The sequence below is a fragment of the Myxine glutinosa genome, chromosome 13 (genome assembly GCF_964187855.1).
Source record: "Myxine glutinosa chromosome 13, kmMyxGlut1.1, whole genome shotgun sequence".
Classification (NCBI taxonomy): Eukaryota; Metazoa; Chordata; class Myxini; order Myxiniformes; family Myxinidae; genus Myxine; species Myxine glutinosa.
In genome coordinates, this window is record NC_136273.1 from 18,825,706 (window position 1) to 18,844,437 (window position 18,732).

Here is an 18,732-nt window from a genome sequence, read left to right on the forward strand (position 1 = left end):
CCAATGATGAAGTATTACTTTAAAAATTAAACAATTATCATATCCGAATCCATATTCAGATCTTCACCAAAATCGAATCGAATCGTCCTCGTCAGACACCCAACCAGTCCACCAAGTTTCGTCCAAATCCGTCCACAACTTTTTGAGATATCCTGCTATGTATCATTTTTGGCCCTATCTCCCAATGGTGAAGAATCACTTAAAAAATTATACTAGCCGGATCCGAATTGGGATCTCCACTAAAATCTAATCATTTCGTCCTGTCACATATGCTACATCTCTGCCAAATTTAGTCCGAATCCATCCACAATTATTTGACATATTTTGTTCTTCAACGAACAGACAAATGGACAAACAAACAAACAAATGAAAAATCGGTTAGAGACCGAGGACTTGCCGGAATGTACTTTTTATCGGCCATTTTGGACAAATATGGCGGCCGAACCACGTGACCGATGACGTCATTATTTGTTTTCTAAACTAATTTATTCCTTGATGATGCTCAAGAAATTTTATCTTGATCGGATGAAGTTTTGTATTTGTCGAATTATGACGTCATAATGGAGGCACCTATGACATCATCATTAACATATTTTATTCCCCATGGAGAGTTCTTTACAATGAGCCATGTCAATTTTTTCTATTCAGCACTTTCGGAGATATAGAGGTGCAAAGTTTTTCGGTTTTTACAAGATGGCGGCCGAACCACATGACCGATGACGTCATCATTATCTTTTTTTCTCCACCAGTTCATGCCGACATGGTGCTCAAGAAATTGCATCTTGATCGGATGAAGTTTTGTACTTGTCGAATTATGACGTCATAATGGAGGCACCAATGACATCATCATTAACATATTTTATTCCCCATGGAGAGTTCTTTACAAAGAGCCATGTCAATTTTTTCTATTCAGCACTTTCGGAGATATAGAGGTGCAAATTTTTTCCGTTTTTACAAGATGGCGGCCGAACCACATAACCGATGACGTCATCATTATTTTGTTTTTCTCCACCAGTTCATGCCGACATGGTGCTCAAGAAATTGCATCTTGATCGGATGAAGTTTTGTACTTGTCGAATTATGACGTCATAATGGAGGCACCAATGACATCATCATTAACATATTTTATTCCCCATGGAGAGTTCTTTACAATGAGCCATGTCAATTTTTTCTATTCAGCACTTTCGGAGATCTAGAGGTGCAAAGTTTTTCGGTTTTTCCAAGATGGCGGCCGAACCACGTGACTGATGACGTCATCATTATTTTGTTTTCCTCCACCAGTTTATGCCGTCATGTCGCTCATGAAATGGCATCTTGATTGGATGAAGTTTTGTACTTGTCGAATTATCGAATTATGATGTCATAATGGAGGCCTTGGGCCGAGAGAGTTAAAAATTGGGCACAGTCTATTCCAGGGCAAGACAAATATGTGTGTAAAGTTTGGCGATTCTATGTGCAGCGATGTAGACGTAGTACTGCGCACAAACAAACAGACAAACAGACAGACAGACACAGACAGACCAAAGACAGAATTTTTTCCGGCAAGTAACAAACAGACAAACAGGGGTGAAAACATAATCTCCTTCCACCCTTGGTGGTGGAGGTAATAGTCCCCCCACCACCCCCCCCCCCCCCCCTCAAGAATGGAACTCGACAACACAGATGTTTGACATTTTCAGTCTCGTATCATCCCCAAATGTGAATAAGATTATAGAAGTTATGATTTTCCTTCCTTCCTTCCGCATTCACGGCAGGGTTGTATTGTGCTTGGATATTGATGGCTTCCCCTTCACCATGAGTCTTTATGAATGCGTCACATGGAAAAAGTTCTTGCCTACAGTGCAAGGTCCCAAATAAGTTTTCAGACCCACTTAATGCTCTGATGAGCTCGTGACTCAGATATCACCAACTCTTACACCAAACTTTATTTTTGGTGGCGGAGGTTCTGTTTGCCACTGTTTTTTTTGTCTCGCTGTGAGCAGGATATCTCAAAACGTTATGGATGGATTCGGACTAAACTTAGTGGATGGGTTGGGTGTGTGACGAGGACGAATTGATTAGATTTTCTTGAAGATCCGGATACGATAATTTTTGAAGTAATTCTTCCCTGCCAGGGATGATTTGTGTAGTTTTCTTACCCATCCTTGCAGTTTTGACATCTGTTAGTTCATCGAGGGCTTGCTTTAAGATTTGTATTCACCAGTATTTGTGCTGCAGATAAAGCAGTAAGACTGACACAGCATTGTGTATAACTTGTGTCAATCCACGCTTGTGGCAGGGATTAAGAAAACAAATAATTATCCATATGACTGCTGCACATTGCCCCATTTTGGTAGTGCTCCATGTTGATACCCTATCAATATCCGCCCTTGTTTATTTTCATGCTGTGTCCTTCTGTCCCTCAATGCTGAGTGAATCCTCAATGCTGATTTTATTTTTGTCCCTCTGTTCCTCAACGCTGACTTGTTTACTACCTATTTAATTTAATTGGGGGGTTTGGTTTTTCGTCATTTAAAGAGCTCACTCACTCTCACTCTCCCATTCTCCCTAGATTCACAATGGTCCTCCTCATGAGTCCAACTTTGGGTATTCATATGCGAAGCGCCTCCTTGATGTGCAGAACAGGTAATGCTTTGCTCTTCCTGTTTTTTCAACTTTTTTTGTTGTCACCTTTGCTTTCTTCACACTTTTTATTATCCCCATGCCTTATAATAAAATGGAATCTAAAGGTGGTTCTTTATAATAAAAACGGCAGGATATTGTAATCGGCTCCTGTCTGTCCGTCCGTCATGTGATCTCCTCCTAAACGTTTGGGCAGACATTCACAAAACTTGGTAGTTATGATCACCCCATGGCAAGAAGGTGCAAGAGCAGTCACTTTGTGGCCACGCCCCCCTGAGGTGGGTTAAAAAGGTCAAATACCAAAAAATGCAGTTGCAGGCACATTTGAAAATGAAACTTTGTATATGCAATCAACATCGGCGGATGCATGAAATATGTAACGATTTTTGGGATTTTACCCCCAATTCATTCTCCAGGGGGGTGAGGACTTAGGTGGAAGGGGGATGGGAAGGGAATGCAAATTCCAAATTTGATATTTGGTCATACCTGGTGGAACTTTCTGCCATCTTCCAACTTGGCTTTAGGTGGGAAGTGTGGGTAATTGCGACGGCACGTCATCGACTTCGCTCTCGTTTACTTTGTTTTGACAATTTGTCCCCTATCTACCTATTCTTCCAAATTTAGCTCCTTCCTATTGTAATTTTCATGGCAATCTGTCTCCTTGATGGCTTTCTATAAAGAATTTCCATTAATTAATTATGTGCACAAAATGACGATAATGATTTACCCCATCCCTCAATCCCCTCATCTATACTCCCCAATCATGCCATTTCTTTCCTTTCCTCTTGCTCGACAAATCTACTTTGATCCTCCTGTCATGTTCCATAAACTACTGTTCTATCTTCTCATACCACCCCCCCCCCCCCTTGCACTCCTCAATTTTCTTTCCCTTCTGTTAGGGTACCACTCTGAAATAACCTCATAGAGTGGATCCTGGTGTCCGGCCGTCCGTCTGTACGTACGTCTATTAATATTTTACTAAACCATCTTCTCACAAACTACCTGAAGGATATGGACCAAATTTGGTACGATGCATCAGGGCAGCAAAGTCTCAGGGGTTGTGCTCCCCATTTGGATGTGTCCCCTATAATGGGGGTGAAAGGGGTGTTCTTCCCCAAATATTAGTATTTCATTCAAAAATCTTCTTAGAAACCATCAGACAGATCAGGACCAAACTCACCACGAGGCATCGTGACCATGCCCTTAACCTTATGTTGTGCTCATCATGGTCGTATCTCCTCCGGAATGGGGGCCATGGGCCCCTTCCAGAATCCCTCATTTTCACTAAAACATCTTCACAACTACCTGAGCAAGACAGACTAAATTTGGTGCAATGCATCAGGACAGTAAGGTCTCATGAGGCAGTGCTCCCTATCAGCATCCGCCCATTTAAAGGGCGAGAAAGGGGGGTTTTGCTCCGTATATTGGTATTTCATTCAAAAAACTTCTTCTCGGAAACTGACAACCGGATCCAGACCAAACTGGTCATGTGGCATCGTGACCATGCCTTAACCTTAAGTTGTGTTCCCCATGGCCGTATCTCCCCTGGAAAGGTGGCCACAGGCTCCTTCCTCTAATCCCTCATATGCACTAAAACACATTTTCCTCACAAACTACATGACCGATATGGACCAAATTTGGTGCGACACATCAGAACATTAAGGACTCATGGGGTTGTGCTCCCCACATGGATCCGCCCCTATAAGAGGCTGAATGGGGGGGGTTTCACCTCAAATTCAGGTAATTTATTGTAAAATCTTCGCAGAAACCATGGGGAAATATCTGTCAGTCCACTACGGTGTTATTTTTAACCTCCCACATTTGAGCACATAATTTGGCCCTATAAGCAATTGAGTGAACATCTTCATTGCAATAACAAAATTCCATCACTTTTCACTCTTTCCATGCTGTCATCATCTTCCAATACAATGAATATTGCCTCGCATGCAAAGAAGGCCGACTTCAACTTGTGTAAAGTTTTGTAAATCATGGACAGCAGCAAGTTGGGTCACCTTACATAATTTTGAGTGAATGTTTTACTAAGTCATTCTTCTTTTTCTTGTTTTGAGTTGCATTGATCATTCTGTTTAAATAAACTATAATTACCTTGAAAATTGTTGGATAGTTTCGAAATGTGCCCTGTGATAGTCATTTTGCTTCATTAATAATAATAATGCATTTATTTTATATAGCGCTTTTCAGGAAGCCCAAAGACGCTTTGACAGAGTGCAAAACATAATGCATAGCAAAACATAAAAACAATTGCAAAAAAGAAGAATCAATAGGGAAATATTCAAAGCACAAAGGAGGGAGAAGGAGAAGAGATAGTCAGGGGTTAAATGCTGTGGGTTAAATGTTGAATGCAGTGTTGAACAGGTGGGTCTTGAGTGATGTTTTGAATGTGGTGAGTGAGGAGGAGTCTTTGATGGTGTGAGGTAGTGAGTTCCAGAGGGTGGGAGCAGCGATGGAGAAGGCCCTGTCCCCCCAGGATCTGAATTTGGTCCGGATGGGGGGGGGGGGGGGGGTCAGGAGGTTGGTACCAGCAGAGCGGAGGTTGCGGGTGGGAGTGTGTCTGGAGAGGAGGTCAGTCAGGTAGGATGGGGCCAGGTTATGGAGGGCTTTGTCGGTCAAGAGGAGGATTTTGTACTGGATTCTCTGGGAGATGGAGAGCCAGTGAAGCTTGTAAAGGACGGGGGTGATGTGGTCACGGGTCCGGGAATGGGTGAGTAGACGGGCAGCGGAGTTCTGAATGTATTGGAGTTTATTGGTGATTGTTGAGGGTCATTGAGTTGCTGATGCTGTTCCAGGGCTTACTTCAAACAGCACGGATGCCGCTTCACATCCATAATTCCAACCAATGTGTTTGGCCCCGATGACAACTTCAACATCGAGGATGGTCATGTTCTTCCAGGGCTTGTGCACAAGGCCTACATTGCAAAAAGTAATTTATAAATGCCATTGCTTCCCCTCTGTCTACCCTCATGTCATATTCACAATCTTCTGTACAATTATTTTTTTTAAAGTTTCCGAAGTACAGGGTGGTCCATAATGATGTGCAACCTTTCAAACAGCTGTCATAATTACGGTGGACGGAGGTTATGTATTCATCCCTGCTTGTTTGTCTGTTTGTGAACAGGATATCACAAAAAGTTAAGGATGGCTTTGGACGAAACTTGGTGGGCAGGTTGGGTTTGTGACGAGGACGAATTTGGTTTTGGTGAAGATCTGCGTAAAATAATGTTAAAGGAATTTTAAAGAAATTGTGGATGGATTCGGATGAAACATGGTGGATGAGATGAGTAGGTGACAATAACAACTTGATTACCTCCGCCACCAACGGTGGATGGAGGTTGTTTTCACCCCTGTCTGTTTGTCTGTTTGTCCGTTTGTTTGTGAACAAGATATCTCAAAAAGTTGTGGACTGATTCGGACGAAATTTGGCAGAGATGTAGCGTATGTGACAAGGACGAAATGATTTGATTTTGGTGAAGATCCGGATTCGGATCTGGCTGCTAGAATCTTTTAAGTGATTCTTCACCATTGGGAGATTGGGCCAAAAACGATACATAGCAAGATATCTCAAAAATTTATGGACGGATTTGGGCGAAACTTGGTGGACAGGTAGTGTATGTGACAAGGAAGATTCGATTCGATTTTGGTTAAGATCTGACTATGGATTCGGATATGAGAATTATTTAATTTCTTAAGTGATTCTTCACCATTGGCAGATAGGGCCAAAAACGATACATAACAGGATACCTAAAAAAAGTTATGGATGGATTTGGCCGAAACTTGGTTGACAAGTTGTGTGTGTGACAAGAAAGAATCGATTCGATTTTGGTTAAGATCTGAATATGGATTCGGATATGAGATTTTAAAATTTTTTTTTAAGTGATTCTTCACCATTGAGTGATAGGGCTATAACCAACATATAGCAGGATATCTCAAAAAGTTGTGGATGGATGATTTTGATTAAATGTGATTCTGTTTTGTGATTTTCTGGTCTGCTCTAAGATACAAAACGTAAACTGTTCACCTGGTGGAGGTATGCTCTCTACTGAGTGCCGTTCTAGTTACCCTCGCCAGAGGAGAGGGTATTGCATTTGAGTCCGTTTGTTTTTCTGCACAGAATAAATATGATTTTCTCTGCAACGGTTGCTCCAATTGACAGGAAATTTTCACCATAGGTGCAACTCCACCTGTATAATTTTTTTATGATAATTATGACGTCATAGGTCACGTGCTTCGGCCACCATCTTGGCTAAATCGAAAAACTTTGCACCTCCATATCTCAGAAAGCGGTGAATAGAAAAAAATTGAGACATGGCTCATTGTAAGGAACTCTCCATGGGGAATAAAATATGTCAATGATGATGTCATAGGTGCCTCCATTATGATGTCATAATTAGTCCCCTACTGGTGTACACCGGAGGGGACTATAGGTTTGCACGCCGTCCCTCCGTCTGTCCGTCCGTCAGTCCCCCAGTCTGTCAGTCCGTCACGCAAAGAAGTTTTCTGGACTTTTTTTCTAAACTCTGAATGCTAATGATTTCAAACTTGGTACATGGTTTCCTCATGATAAGTTACAGATCAAGTTCGAACTTCACGACGTTTCGATAATTTTTGACAAAGTTATGGCACTTTGAACTTCAGACCCTGAGTTAGTAATTATATAATTCACACAGTGCAATACGTGCAGGCCGCTCCACGGAGCGACCTTGCGGGCTTATTTTAACTCCAATTTACATTCTGTTTCCACTTTTAGTGAGAAGTAGGGGTCTGTGCAACCATTCATGAACTTTATTTGGTGCAAATCGGATAATTTTTAGCCGAGTTACCTCAGACCGTGAGTTGGTAATTATATAATTAATTCACACAGTGCAATACGTGTAATTTCCCCAACAGTTTTCCGGACGACAGACTGCCGGTCGGGGACAGGTATTGCAGCGCAATACTCAGAATGCTTGTTCGACAAGTACAAAACTTCATCCGATCAAGATGAAATTCCTTGAGCATCATCAAGGGATAAATTGGTGGAGAAAAAAATAATGATGACGTCATCGGTCACGTGGTTCGGCAGCCATCTTGGAAAAACCAAAAAACTTTGCACCTCTATATCTCCGAAAGCACTGAATAGAAAAAATTGAGACATGGCTCATTGTAAAGAACTCTCCGTGGGGAATAAAACATGTTAATGATGATGTCATAGGTCCCTCAATTATAACGTCATAATTCGACAAGTACAAAACTTCATCCGATCAAATTGAAATTTCCTGAGCATAATCTCGGAATAAATTAGTTTAGAAAAAAAAAATTATGACCATCGGTCACGTGGTTCGGCCGCCATATTTGTTTTAACACAAAAGCCTTAAAAAAACCACTGAAAATACATCCTGGCGAGGGTTTGCAATCTCTGATTGCTCTTTCTTGTTAGATTTTGTTTCAAGCCCGGATGCAAACTGACCTTTGAGTGGGATGCAAAACGTAAACTGGATGGGTGGTTACTACATCACATGATTAGTGTGATCATTGGCAACTCAAGGGTGGGCTGTTATGATGGTTGTTTCTTCCCCTCCACTGCCAAACTCTGGAACTCTTTACCTTCGCATGCATTTCCAAACACTTATGATCTTCCCCTTTTAAAAAAGCAGATTTGTTACTTCCTCAAAAACTTTTATTACTTTTTCCGGAAATAGTATGTGTGCTATTGCTTCAGTTTGTCGCCGAAGGCATCCTACTCACTTGGGAAGCTAGTAGTTGATGTATTGGTGAAAATGCTTCATCTTTGGAAATTACAGTTAGAGAGAGATGTGGGTTTGCAATGTTTGAGCCATTTCACAGCTTGACCAAGTAAGTCGTGACCAGACTTTGTGGCATAATGGTTGGAGCGTCAGCTGAGTCTGGGAGTTCGGCGGTTTGATTTCGACCCTCGCTGAGTCGTACCAAAAAAAAAAAAAAAGGTAGTGCTTCTTCCTTACTTGTATGCTCAGCATTTGGAGGATACAGCACGGATAGACCCCATTCATTGGCGTCCGTGCGGAGGAGGAGATTTCTCCTTGATTGCACTGCTGAGTGTGGAAAGAAAAGTGAGGTCAAAAAGATGGTGCTGCTCTTATCCAGAGTTCCCCCAGGAAGTGATGTAATTTCCCTTAAGCTCAGCAGCTGTGTTCGTCTGAAGTCAATAGTGCGTTGTTTTATGTACTTGCCTGCATGATTGAGTTGTGTTACAGCTTCTTCATGAGCCTTCGACCCTATAAAATAAAATAAATTAAAATATATAATTGTTTTTGTTTCTGACAGGAGATGGAAGCCCATTGGTTGTGTGGGGAACTGGCAAACCACGCCGGCAGTTCATCTACTCCATGGTAATTTGTACTCGCCACCACAATAGGCCGAGTTTGGCTGCCCGATGTCCATTGCAACTCTGTGACGGAGGTTCAGCTGAACAAATTGATTTCTCGTGTTAGCTTTGTTTGGGTTGGACTCTCAAGTTTAATTATCTTTTGTGTTTCTAGGACCTGGCTCGGTTGATTGTTTGGGTGTTGCTCAAGTATGAGGAGATAGAACCGATCATTTTATCAGGTATGACAGCATGCTGACTCTCCCTTGAGTACTATTTATCGTCCACGGCTCAAATAAGTGAAATTCAAATACTGATCCATTCTTGGTTGAATTCTCTTTATAATGAACCTCCAATCATTTTTAAAACCAATTTCTTGTGTAAAATAATTTCTCTGCTTAACTAAAGCAGGCGTCTCCATGTAGCATTTGGATTTGTTGCCTCGTTCACTCATTAGCATGGAAAAGCAATTGGAGTTTACTGCGTTTTGAAAGGGAAACACTGATAGGTTTGGTTGATGAGTTTCCCGTGTTCTCAAGTTTCGCCATAAACGCACGGACAGTCATTGCAACTGTGAAAATAAAGAAACATGGTCCTCCAATGAAGAGAAAGTCCAATTCTGAATAAAGTATGAGTATTACATATTTATTTTTTAAACAGATTTAAAATAAGTAAACGAAAAAATGTTTTAGGGCTACACACTTTGATTAAAAAAAAAAGAGAAAAGTTTTCAACCCTTTTTTTATTTAAAAAAAATAAAAATTTTGTATTACATTTTGATACATGAAAATGTACCAGAAAAGAGGACCGGGGGCCAAATTTCAGCTCTCTCGGATGTATACAACAACAACAACAACATGCATTTTAAGGCCATTTTCCCTCCTAGAGCGGGGGTTAGCCTTGCGGCCCCCATGACAATCTTCTCCATTTTGCCCTATTTTCTGCATCTCTCCTTGTTAACCCCCTTGCCCGCATTTCTTCTTCCACCATCTTTAGCCAAGTCTTTCTCGGTCTTCCCTGTCCTCTACTTCCGTCTACATTCATTTCCATCACTCTTCTCAACCAGTCACTTTCATCCTTCCTCAACACATGACCAAACCATCTCAACCTGTTCCTCTTCACAGGATGTATAGAACCTAGAAAACAAACGGCTCAAAGATTTGAAAAGCGACAAACAAACAAAGTTCAGATGAAGTTAAACAAGTGTGTAAAAATGAAGCTGGGTGGTGTATAAGCAACAGACTGCTGCCTTGAATGGTCCAGAAAAATGTTTTATTCTTTGTTAAGAAATATATGACCTCCCATATTTGAGCTCTTTCGACTAGTGCAAGAATAAAAGGCTTCATTCCTCTCCCCCACCCCCTTTTATATGGTGGTATTTTTTCCACGGGTTTTTGCTGGTGTGGAAATGATAAACTTCAATCATGTTGGAAAAATATAAAAAGAAGAGCAAAGAAAGCTGCTGCTCGACAAGGAGAATTCATTTGTATTCTCCATGGATCATGATCCTAAACTATCGATTCTGGGTTTTTACATTCCAGCCTATTTTGAGCTGCAATGAGAAATACGCATTACACTTGATCCTTAATCAAACCGCCACTTCATCCTTTAACAGCATTTTAACTGTGACTCCTGGCTTAAACATTGACGAGACATCAGGCCTAAGTTGTCTACCTTTCTGTCTTGCCGAGTGTGTACTGTCTTGTATTGTTAATTTTTTTATTTTTTTTATTTATCTTTGTTATTTTTAACTTTCAAATGCTTTGACTTATCACCATTTCTTTCCTCATTTTGAAAAGTCCCGTAAAGCATTGATCTCTTTAATGTAAATGGCATTCTACGCCCTGTGGCGACTCACATGGCATTATTTGGGCAGTGGGAGAGGAAGATGAAGTCTCCATCAAAGAAGTTGCCGAGGCGGTGGCTGCTGGGATGGATTTCCAAGGACAGATTGCAGTATCCTTCACAGTTATAATATTTAATAAGCTTCATTTTATTGGTTAGAATTCCAAAGTGCAAATTTTCGCCCGAATATAAATAATGGGAAGATTCAGGTGTGACAGGATGGTGTCAGAAGTAGGTAGCACACTTAGCTTTGAGCTATCAAGCATGGGTTTGATTCTCGGCCAGACTGCTGCTTGGTCGACAGAGCCATTGCATCAATGCGTGCTGTCCTTCGGATGGAATAAGCTGGATTTCCCATCTGTTAGCATTAGCTTATGGACTCGTATCTCATGATGTCATTCATGAGGAGTAGGCGAATTGTCCATCGCCAGCACCCTGGCCAAATTCGAAATTTCCTGAATAGACTTCAATCGAGCATTAGGCCTGGCCTGGTAGTTCTTGCAAATACTTGGGTTAAAAACACTGTAGGCTTGCTCTAGGGACTATAACTTTGGGACCAGAGGAGACTATAGGTTTGCTCTCTGTCTGTCCATCTGTCCCCCTTCAAAAATGTTCTGCAGAATTTCTACAGAACTCTATAATTTTTCGAGGACCGAATGAATTATATAGAACTCTGAGGAGACGTCGGTTGTTCCATAGAATTAATTAGACGTCTGCAGAACTCTGCAGAGAATGTGTGTTCTGTGGAATTAATTACGTACACGTTCCGGCCCACCTGTGGTTTTTCAGACTTTCTGGCCTTACCCTTTAACATATTCAACTGAAACGTGGTACATGGCTTATTATGAGTTAAAGAATATGTTTGAGTTTTGGGGTGTTTCCCCAAAGTTAAGCCCTTTTTGAACTTCAAAAATATCACATATTATACATGGCTCAGTTTTCAGCTTGCCTGACTCCACCCACTGCTTTACACCCATTGGCTGGACAGGTGACCTGACTCCACTCCAATTAAAATCATGTGCCACCATTCCATGAAACAGCACAGATTCTCGAACCTCACCAGAGTCATACCAAAGACTTTAAACGTGGTACGTGCTGCTTCCTTTCTTGATGCTCAGCATTTTAAAAGATACCAGCAAGGACAAATAACCTTAGGTTGGCAATAATAGCGCAGCCTTTGATGGGCTTAATGGCCTCTTCCTGCATTAAAGTTCCTTGTAAGGGAACCTATGCTTACCTCGAACACCAAAGGTGGACAGAGGTTATGTTTTCGCCCTCGTTTGCCTGTTTGTGTGTTTGTTTGGATGTGAGCAGGTTATGGATGGTTTATTCAAAAGTTATGGATGGATTTGGCCAGAATTTGGTGGAGAGGTAGCGTATGTGACAAGGACGAAATGATTAGATTTTAGTGAAGATTCGAATCTGGATACGGATCAGAGAATTAAAAAATAAAAGAAAAAGTGATTCTACACCATTGAGTGGTAGGAATAAAACCGATATTTAGCACAATATCTCATAAAGTTATGGACGGATTTGGAAGAAACTTTGTGGACAGGTTGGGTGTGTGACGAGGACAAATCGATTTGATTTTGGTGAAGATCCGAATCCAGACACGAGAATCTTTAATTTTTTTAAGCGACGCTTCACCATTGAGTGATATGGCCAAAAACGATATGTGTAGAATGATATTTCAAAAAGTTGTGGACGGGTTATGACAAAACTTGGTGGATGAGTTGGTTATGTGACGAAAACGAGTTTTTTTTATTTATTTATTTTTTGATTTTGTTTTCGATCCGGATCCAGATCTAGCCTCTATCAGTGGGATACAAAATGTAAACTGTTCAGTTTGCCCTCTACTGAGTGCATTACATGGTCATATTATTGTTTATGGATCGTTAAAAGTAATTGAAACTGGGAACAGAGTCTCAGCAGTCCCACTTTAAACTGTATAGCTCATGTTTATTCAATATGAAAAATACCAAATACCCATTCATAATGCATATCTTTACCACCATAACTTCAACAAATCATAATCGCACAAATCGGTCGTTCATATTCGCAATACAACGACGCACACACCATACCGTTCACTGTGCGGAACAGCGGTGACTCTCGTCGGTAATTTGTCCACAAAGCATCGCGTCACTTCTGTGTCAGGATGCTAACACACGTCTCTCGGTTCCGTAAACCAAAGTACTGTCGCTCAAAATAATCAAAACTATACAGTTTAGACTTTAGAGCATACTTTGTAACAAACATACTGTCCAAACACAGCTCAGCTCTACATAGCTAAAGTTATCGTGATATCGGAGCGTCACAAATTCGAGATTCTCCTACACACACGGTCACATGACATTGGTTAAATGGACTGCATTGCAGTTCTTCACAAAAAAAACAAAAATGAATTTTTTTCCCCAAAATATTGTCTAAATTTCAATTGCTTCCGTGAAACTGTTTACATACAATTTGTCCAAAGCACCAGAGGGTTGGAAAGTAAGAGTAAATATCAATAATAAATAAAAGTTTGTTTTTTATTTGCTCAGGACCCATCTTCATTGCATTTGCACATAAACATAAAGGGGATCAGGTGGGAGTTATTCTCAGTGCTGTTGATATATATATATATATATATATATATATATATATATATATATATATATATATATATATATATATATATATATACACACACACACAACTCATTGGTTTGTGAGTCTTTTTTTTTTTTTTTTTCGTAGCGCAAGACTACGAGGTAGCATCATTGGCTGAGGTCGCGGTTGTGCCGCTGATGCAGTACCCCTTGTAAGTTAGGGCAGGACTTTGTAATTTGTTCAGGGTGCAGGCGATAGCTTTCCCACTCTCCACAAAGGACACCGTGGGATCTATAATTTTCACCAAATAATGTCGGTAGACGGGACTCCCAGTTTCATGTCTATCCAAGGGACGGCACACACATTGATGAAACACTGGGATCACAGTTTATAGCTGGCTCGAGATTCGAACCCACACTCGACAGCTTGGAGATGAGTGTACATACCTCTCGGCCATCCTGTCAGTCTGGTCGTTCAGTTACTACCGTTTTTGTCTTGTCCGTGGCCTGGCCATTGACTGGCTGCGTCAATATCCAAGGGCCTCTCACTCACTCACCGCAGGCAGGTTGGTGGTCTTTCCGTCTTCTACCGACTCCTCTCCGGCCTTGCTCCCCCAGCTCTCTCTGGGCTCTGTCCCACAAATATTCCTACAGGTCGCACAAGATCTGCCTGCAACCCTCTTATGGTTAAACTGCCAAAATCAAGACTCTCTGCTCACCTTCACTCCTTCATTCCTCTTTTCTCCCGCCTCTGGAACAAACTCCCTCACTCTCTTCAATCCCACTCCACCCTCCAGGTCTTTAAAACAGCTGTTCACCACCATCTCTTATCTTCCCCCATCCAAAACCTTGATCTTTTCTATCCCCGATAATTTCACCCCAAATACTCTTTTTGAAATACCAACTTCTGTCCTGGAAGTCCTTGGTGTCCTTGTGTTTTATACTTCTCCCCCCCTCCCCCCCCCCCCTTCCCATGCCTCCTCCCCCCAAGCCCTCTCCCTCCCACACATCTCCCTGCTCTTAAATGTTGTGTGCTCTCAAGTGTTTGTGTGCTTCCCATTCTCTTGTCTTCCGCTCCCTCTTTTTATATATTTTGTTTGTCTGGTTGATTTGTTTGTGAAGTAAATGTCAGCTCTTTCACGAGCCTCGATTCAGTATACAAAAAAAAAGAAAAAAAAAAAAAAAAGCAAAGTAGCAACAAAAATAAACTTTTAAAATGCCAACACTTCAAAGTGGAGGCCTCTATTCTTCTTTTTTTTTCTTACAAGCAATTGTTGACAAATGGGAGAGGTAATCCGATGCTATCTTTGAAGGATTGTTTGCTCTTAGATGCAACAACCTGCCTTTGGAGCAACATGTGAACAGTTTGTCGATGAATCCACTTATTCGGGAAGTTTGATCTGCCTGATCTGATTCTGGTGGAAAGACTCGGATTAAGTGGGGCAGAGGGAGTTGTGAGGGGTTTTGAAAATGGACATTCATCAGAATGTCATATATGTGGGTGGTGCTTGGGTCGAATTTTCTTTTCAAGTAAACCATTCAATAGATGCTAATATTTTTCCGGTTGTGGTGCGTAGAGAAGTACTCGGTGCTTGCCCTTGTTTTGTGACGATTTATTAATTTATTTTATTTGGTGAAAGGCTCTGTTTGCAATGTTTTAACAGCATTCAATCTTTTATCTCATTTCAATGATCTTGGATGTCCAGAATCTGTAAACTTCATCTTCTAATTCACCATTTCCTTAAGCACACTTCAGTTTGACGTGACCAAGTCTGACGGACAATACAAGAAAACCGCAAGCAATGCGAAGCTGCGGAAATATCTTCCCGACTTCTCCTTCACTCCATTTGATCAGGGTATGGTTGCCTCTGAAGCTGCTTTGTTTCTTTATCTTTAAGCCTTTCTCCACATATTTCTCATGTTTTTTTTTTAGATTTCATTTGGAGTTTTTTTTTTTTTTTTTAACATTCCTGTAAAGAATTGGCTTTCCATGCTTTACTTTCTTGGCACTGTTTATTTCCTACATGGGTGGTCCACAAAGCGAGTGGATATTGTGGGATCCATGTTTGACCTTTCTAACCTCATTCCTCACATTGATGACCAAAGAATTTCAATGCTTCATTAGTTCCCTATCCGGAGGGGACGATAGGTTTGCTCTTCGTCTGTCCATCCGTCTGTCCGTCCCACCTGTTGTTTTCTGGACTTTTTCCCCATACCCTTCAATATAATAAACTGAAACTTGGTACATGGCTTTATTATAACTTTCAGAACAAGTTTGAGTTTCAGGGCATTTCGCCAATTTTCCATGGCGTTATGTGCCCTTTTTGCACTGATAAAATATCACATAAGCTTGTTATACATGCTCAGTTTTCTTTTCTTTTTCCCTTACCCTTTAACGTATTGAACTGAAACTTATGTGGCTTTTTATGATAAGTTACAGAACAAGTTTGAGTTTCAGGTTATTTCATCATTTAAAACATTAAAAAAACATTCATTGGCACTGACCGGTTGGAGACATATATTGCAAAGCAATTCCCGCTTGTTAATTTATTCTTTACAAGCAAAATTAAATGTAAATTGCATGACAATATCAAATACGAGGTCTGACAATAAAGTTCCAGGATGAAAGAAATTGACATTTTTATTGTAAACCGACCAATTATGTTTAGTGGTCGCCTTAAACGTAATCTCCGTGGGAGTCTATACACGCTTGCTAACGTTGCTGCCATGCTTCAAAGCATCATTGGAAGTCATTGTCTGAAAGGCCATTTAGTTCATTGGTCGCAGCTCTCGGGATCTCTTCTATTAATGCAAAACGAGGTTTTTTTCATTGGCGTTTCGGAGGTCGGTCAAATTGTTCCAAGATTGTCGCCCTTTCGATATATTTGTCCGTTTTGGAAATGGCCCAAGCTGTGCGACATCTTTCACGTCCGTTCTCCCTTCTGCAAACCTTTGGCCACTCAAACACACGTGATCTTGATATTGTGTCTTCCCCGTACATCAGCTTCAACTTGTCGAAAATGTCCGTGCCATTTTTGTTTAGTTTTGCTAAAAACCTGATAACAATTCTCTGTTCCTTAAAATTGTGACTTATAAACACAATAACAACACTTATAATTTTAACAAAACTCCAGTATGGCAAAAAACACAACCAATCAATGCAACAGCTAACACAATACTGACAGGAAGATTACTATGCACATCCAATTCCGAAACCCAAGCTTGATGATAAATTTGATTAGAGGTGCACAATTTTTTATTTTTTATTAAAATATAATGGCCCTTCAAGATTTCAAAAATAAAAAAAGGAAAAATAATCACTTTATTTTTCTACCAAATCTGTACATTTGGTTAATGAACATACTCGTACGTACAAACATTGATCTGCGTTCCAAGCACGTGGAATGTGCGAACCATATATAGCAATCTTCTTCTTCTTTAACAGGTACAATTATTCTAACATTCTTGTGGCCCAAGTATTTCACGAACCAGCTGGCCAGGCCTGATGCTCAACTAAGTAGTCGAGGCAGGCATTTGTAATTTGGGCACGGTGCCGGCGATAACTTGCCTACTCTTCACGAAGAACCTTTGATCTTTGATTTTACCATGGGATATTTGTTGACCACTTTTCTAAATGGGAGGTTTTTTGCTATTTTGGGTTAGGACTCATGATGCGATGGACTTTTGATGTATTCCAAAAATTTTGATCGTAGTAAACACTTGTGCTTATGAAGAAAGTTCTCACCAAGACCAACTGATAAGGTGACACAAGAAACATTTTGTATTATCCAAACTTTGGATTTGAACTGTTTCTGCAACCTTGCAATGACACGTGTGACAATTTCAAACATCACAATTTAACAATTCTTTGGTGAGATGTGGGAATGGTCCTGTGGGATGGGCATTGTCAAAGACTGCCTTCCCTGAGAGTTCGGCTTGGAATCCAGGTGAAGGCAGCACTATTTAGGATTTTTATTGTGAGCCTCAATGCAATTACTTCGATTGAAGGTTGAATTAAAAATATGAAAATGTAAACTACATCACTCATTACTCTCCATTCAAGGAAGGGGTTATTCGAGGCTGGCAGGATGGCCGAGGTCCTCGAGGTACGCACACTCGCCTCTGAGCCCTCTTACCTGAGCCCAAATCTCGGCTCAGCCACAAACTGTCATCCTGGTGTCTCGTAGGTGTTGCATGCAAAAGAAGAAGAAAAAGAAGGGGGGGGGGGTTATTTTCCCTTTGTGTGGTGAACTGTTCACATTTCGTGGTTGAACGTTTCACGGCAAATTGGGATTAAGAAACCACTGTTTAAATAGCCACACCTCCCACATCAAACTAACCAAGCACAGTATTCAACATAGTAAAAAAACAAGTTTCTGATGTCACTGACATACTCTGAGATGTAATTTGCAAAATAGGAAGTATCTATACCACATTATACATCTTTTATTTTCTTTCTTTGCAGCTGTGAAGGAAACTTGCGAGTGGTTTGTGAAAAACTACAGTTCTGCACGAAAGTGACCGCCGTTTGTGCGGAGAGCGTTGGGCTCGAGCCGCAGTTTGCCTCGTGCTCATCACGACATCACTCGTGATTGGTGAAAAGACTATTACTATTATGTTCATTTATTTATATTGGTGATGCTTCATTTCAATGGTTGTATTTTGCAATTTTGAAGGCGCATCTGGAAAAGTTTATAAAGTTTTTGCAAATGGGAATTGATTGTAGATACCAGATATCATTTGGAATTTTGTTTGACAGTTTTCCACAATGTTTATGAAAAGGAGTATTGCAAGGTGTTTATTAAAAGCAACTGATTCAATATTATACGACTCGTTTGTTTTGCGCTTTCTTTATCGGTGCCAAAAGGAAACTTCGTGGGATTTATTGGGGTTGAAATAGGCTGTTTTTTTCTTTTCTTCTTCTTTTGCACAAGAGTGAGGCTCATAGAAGAGTGGGCTGACTGGGTATGAATGGGCAGTGGGGCAACAGTTGGTCACAGTAAACAGGAAAAGAGGGAATCTGCATGCAAGAGGTCTGTGGTCATTGCAGGCAGGTAGGTAGGTGGTCTCTCTCTTTTTTTTTCTTCTTTTTTTAAACTCTTTAGCTTTTTTAGCTTTAACTCTTTAACTCTTTAGCAAGCGCGTAAAGGACGCTTTTTAAACTTTTAACTCTTTAGCTCTTTCACGAGCCTCGATTCAGTATACAAAAAAAAACAACAAAAAAAAAACAACTGGACTACAGTCCAGTTGAGTTCATTACATACTGAACCCTCCTTCGCCTATCGTCCGTTAGCTTTTCGACGTTAACACTCCAGCGTCCACAAATATCAACCGA

At 40.7% G+C, this 18,732-nt stretch overlaps 2 protein-coding genes across 4 annotated transcripts in view; both read left to right on the plus strand.

Moving 5' to 3' along the window:
* GFUS (GDP-L-fucose synthase) overlaps positions 1–18,222 on the plus strand; it is a 29,815-nt gene extending 11,593 nt beyond the window's left edge. For 2 of the 3 annotated variants that reach the window (XM_068133880.2, XM_068133881.2), the window contains exons 4-10: positions 2,552–2,625; positions 5,430–5,563; positions 8,923–8,987; positions 9,138–9,204; positions 10,839–10,918; positions 15,154–15,253; positions 17,863–18,222. In XM_068133880.2, the coding sequence (XP_067989981.2) occupies positions 2,552–2,625; positions 5,430–5,563; positions 8,923–8,987; positions 9,138–9,204; positions 10,839–10,918; positions 15,154–15,253; positions 17,863–17,918 (576 nt within the window). In that variant the 3' untranslated portion in view covers positions 17,919–18,222. The remainder of the gene's footprint in view (positions 1–2,551; positions 2,626–5,429; positions 5,564–8,922; positions 8,988–9,137; positions 9,205–10,838; positions 10,919–15,153; positions 15,254–17,862) is intronic. The other variant, XM_068133882.2, reaches the window with a different exon arrangement.
* CENATAC (centrosomal AT-AC splicing factor) overlaps positions 1–18,732 on the plus strand; it is a 480,847-nt gene that overhangs the window by 283,362 nt on the left and 178,753 nt on the right. The gene's annotated exons all lie outside the window — the stretch shown is intronic.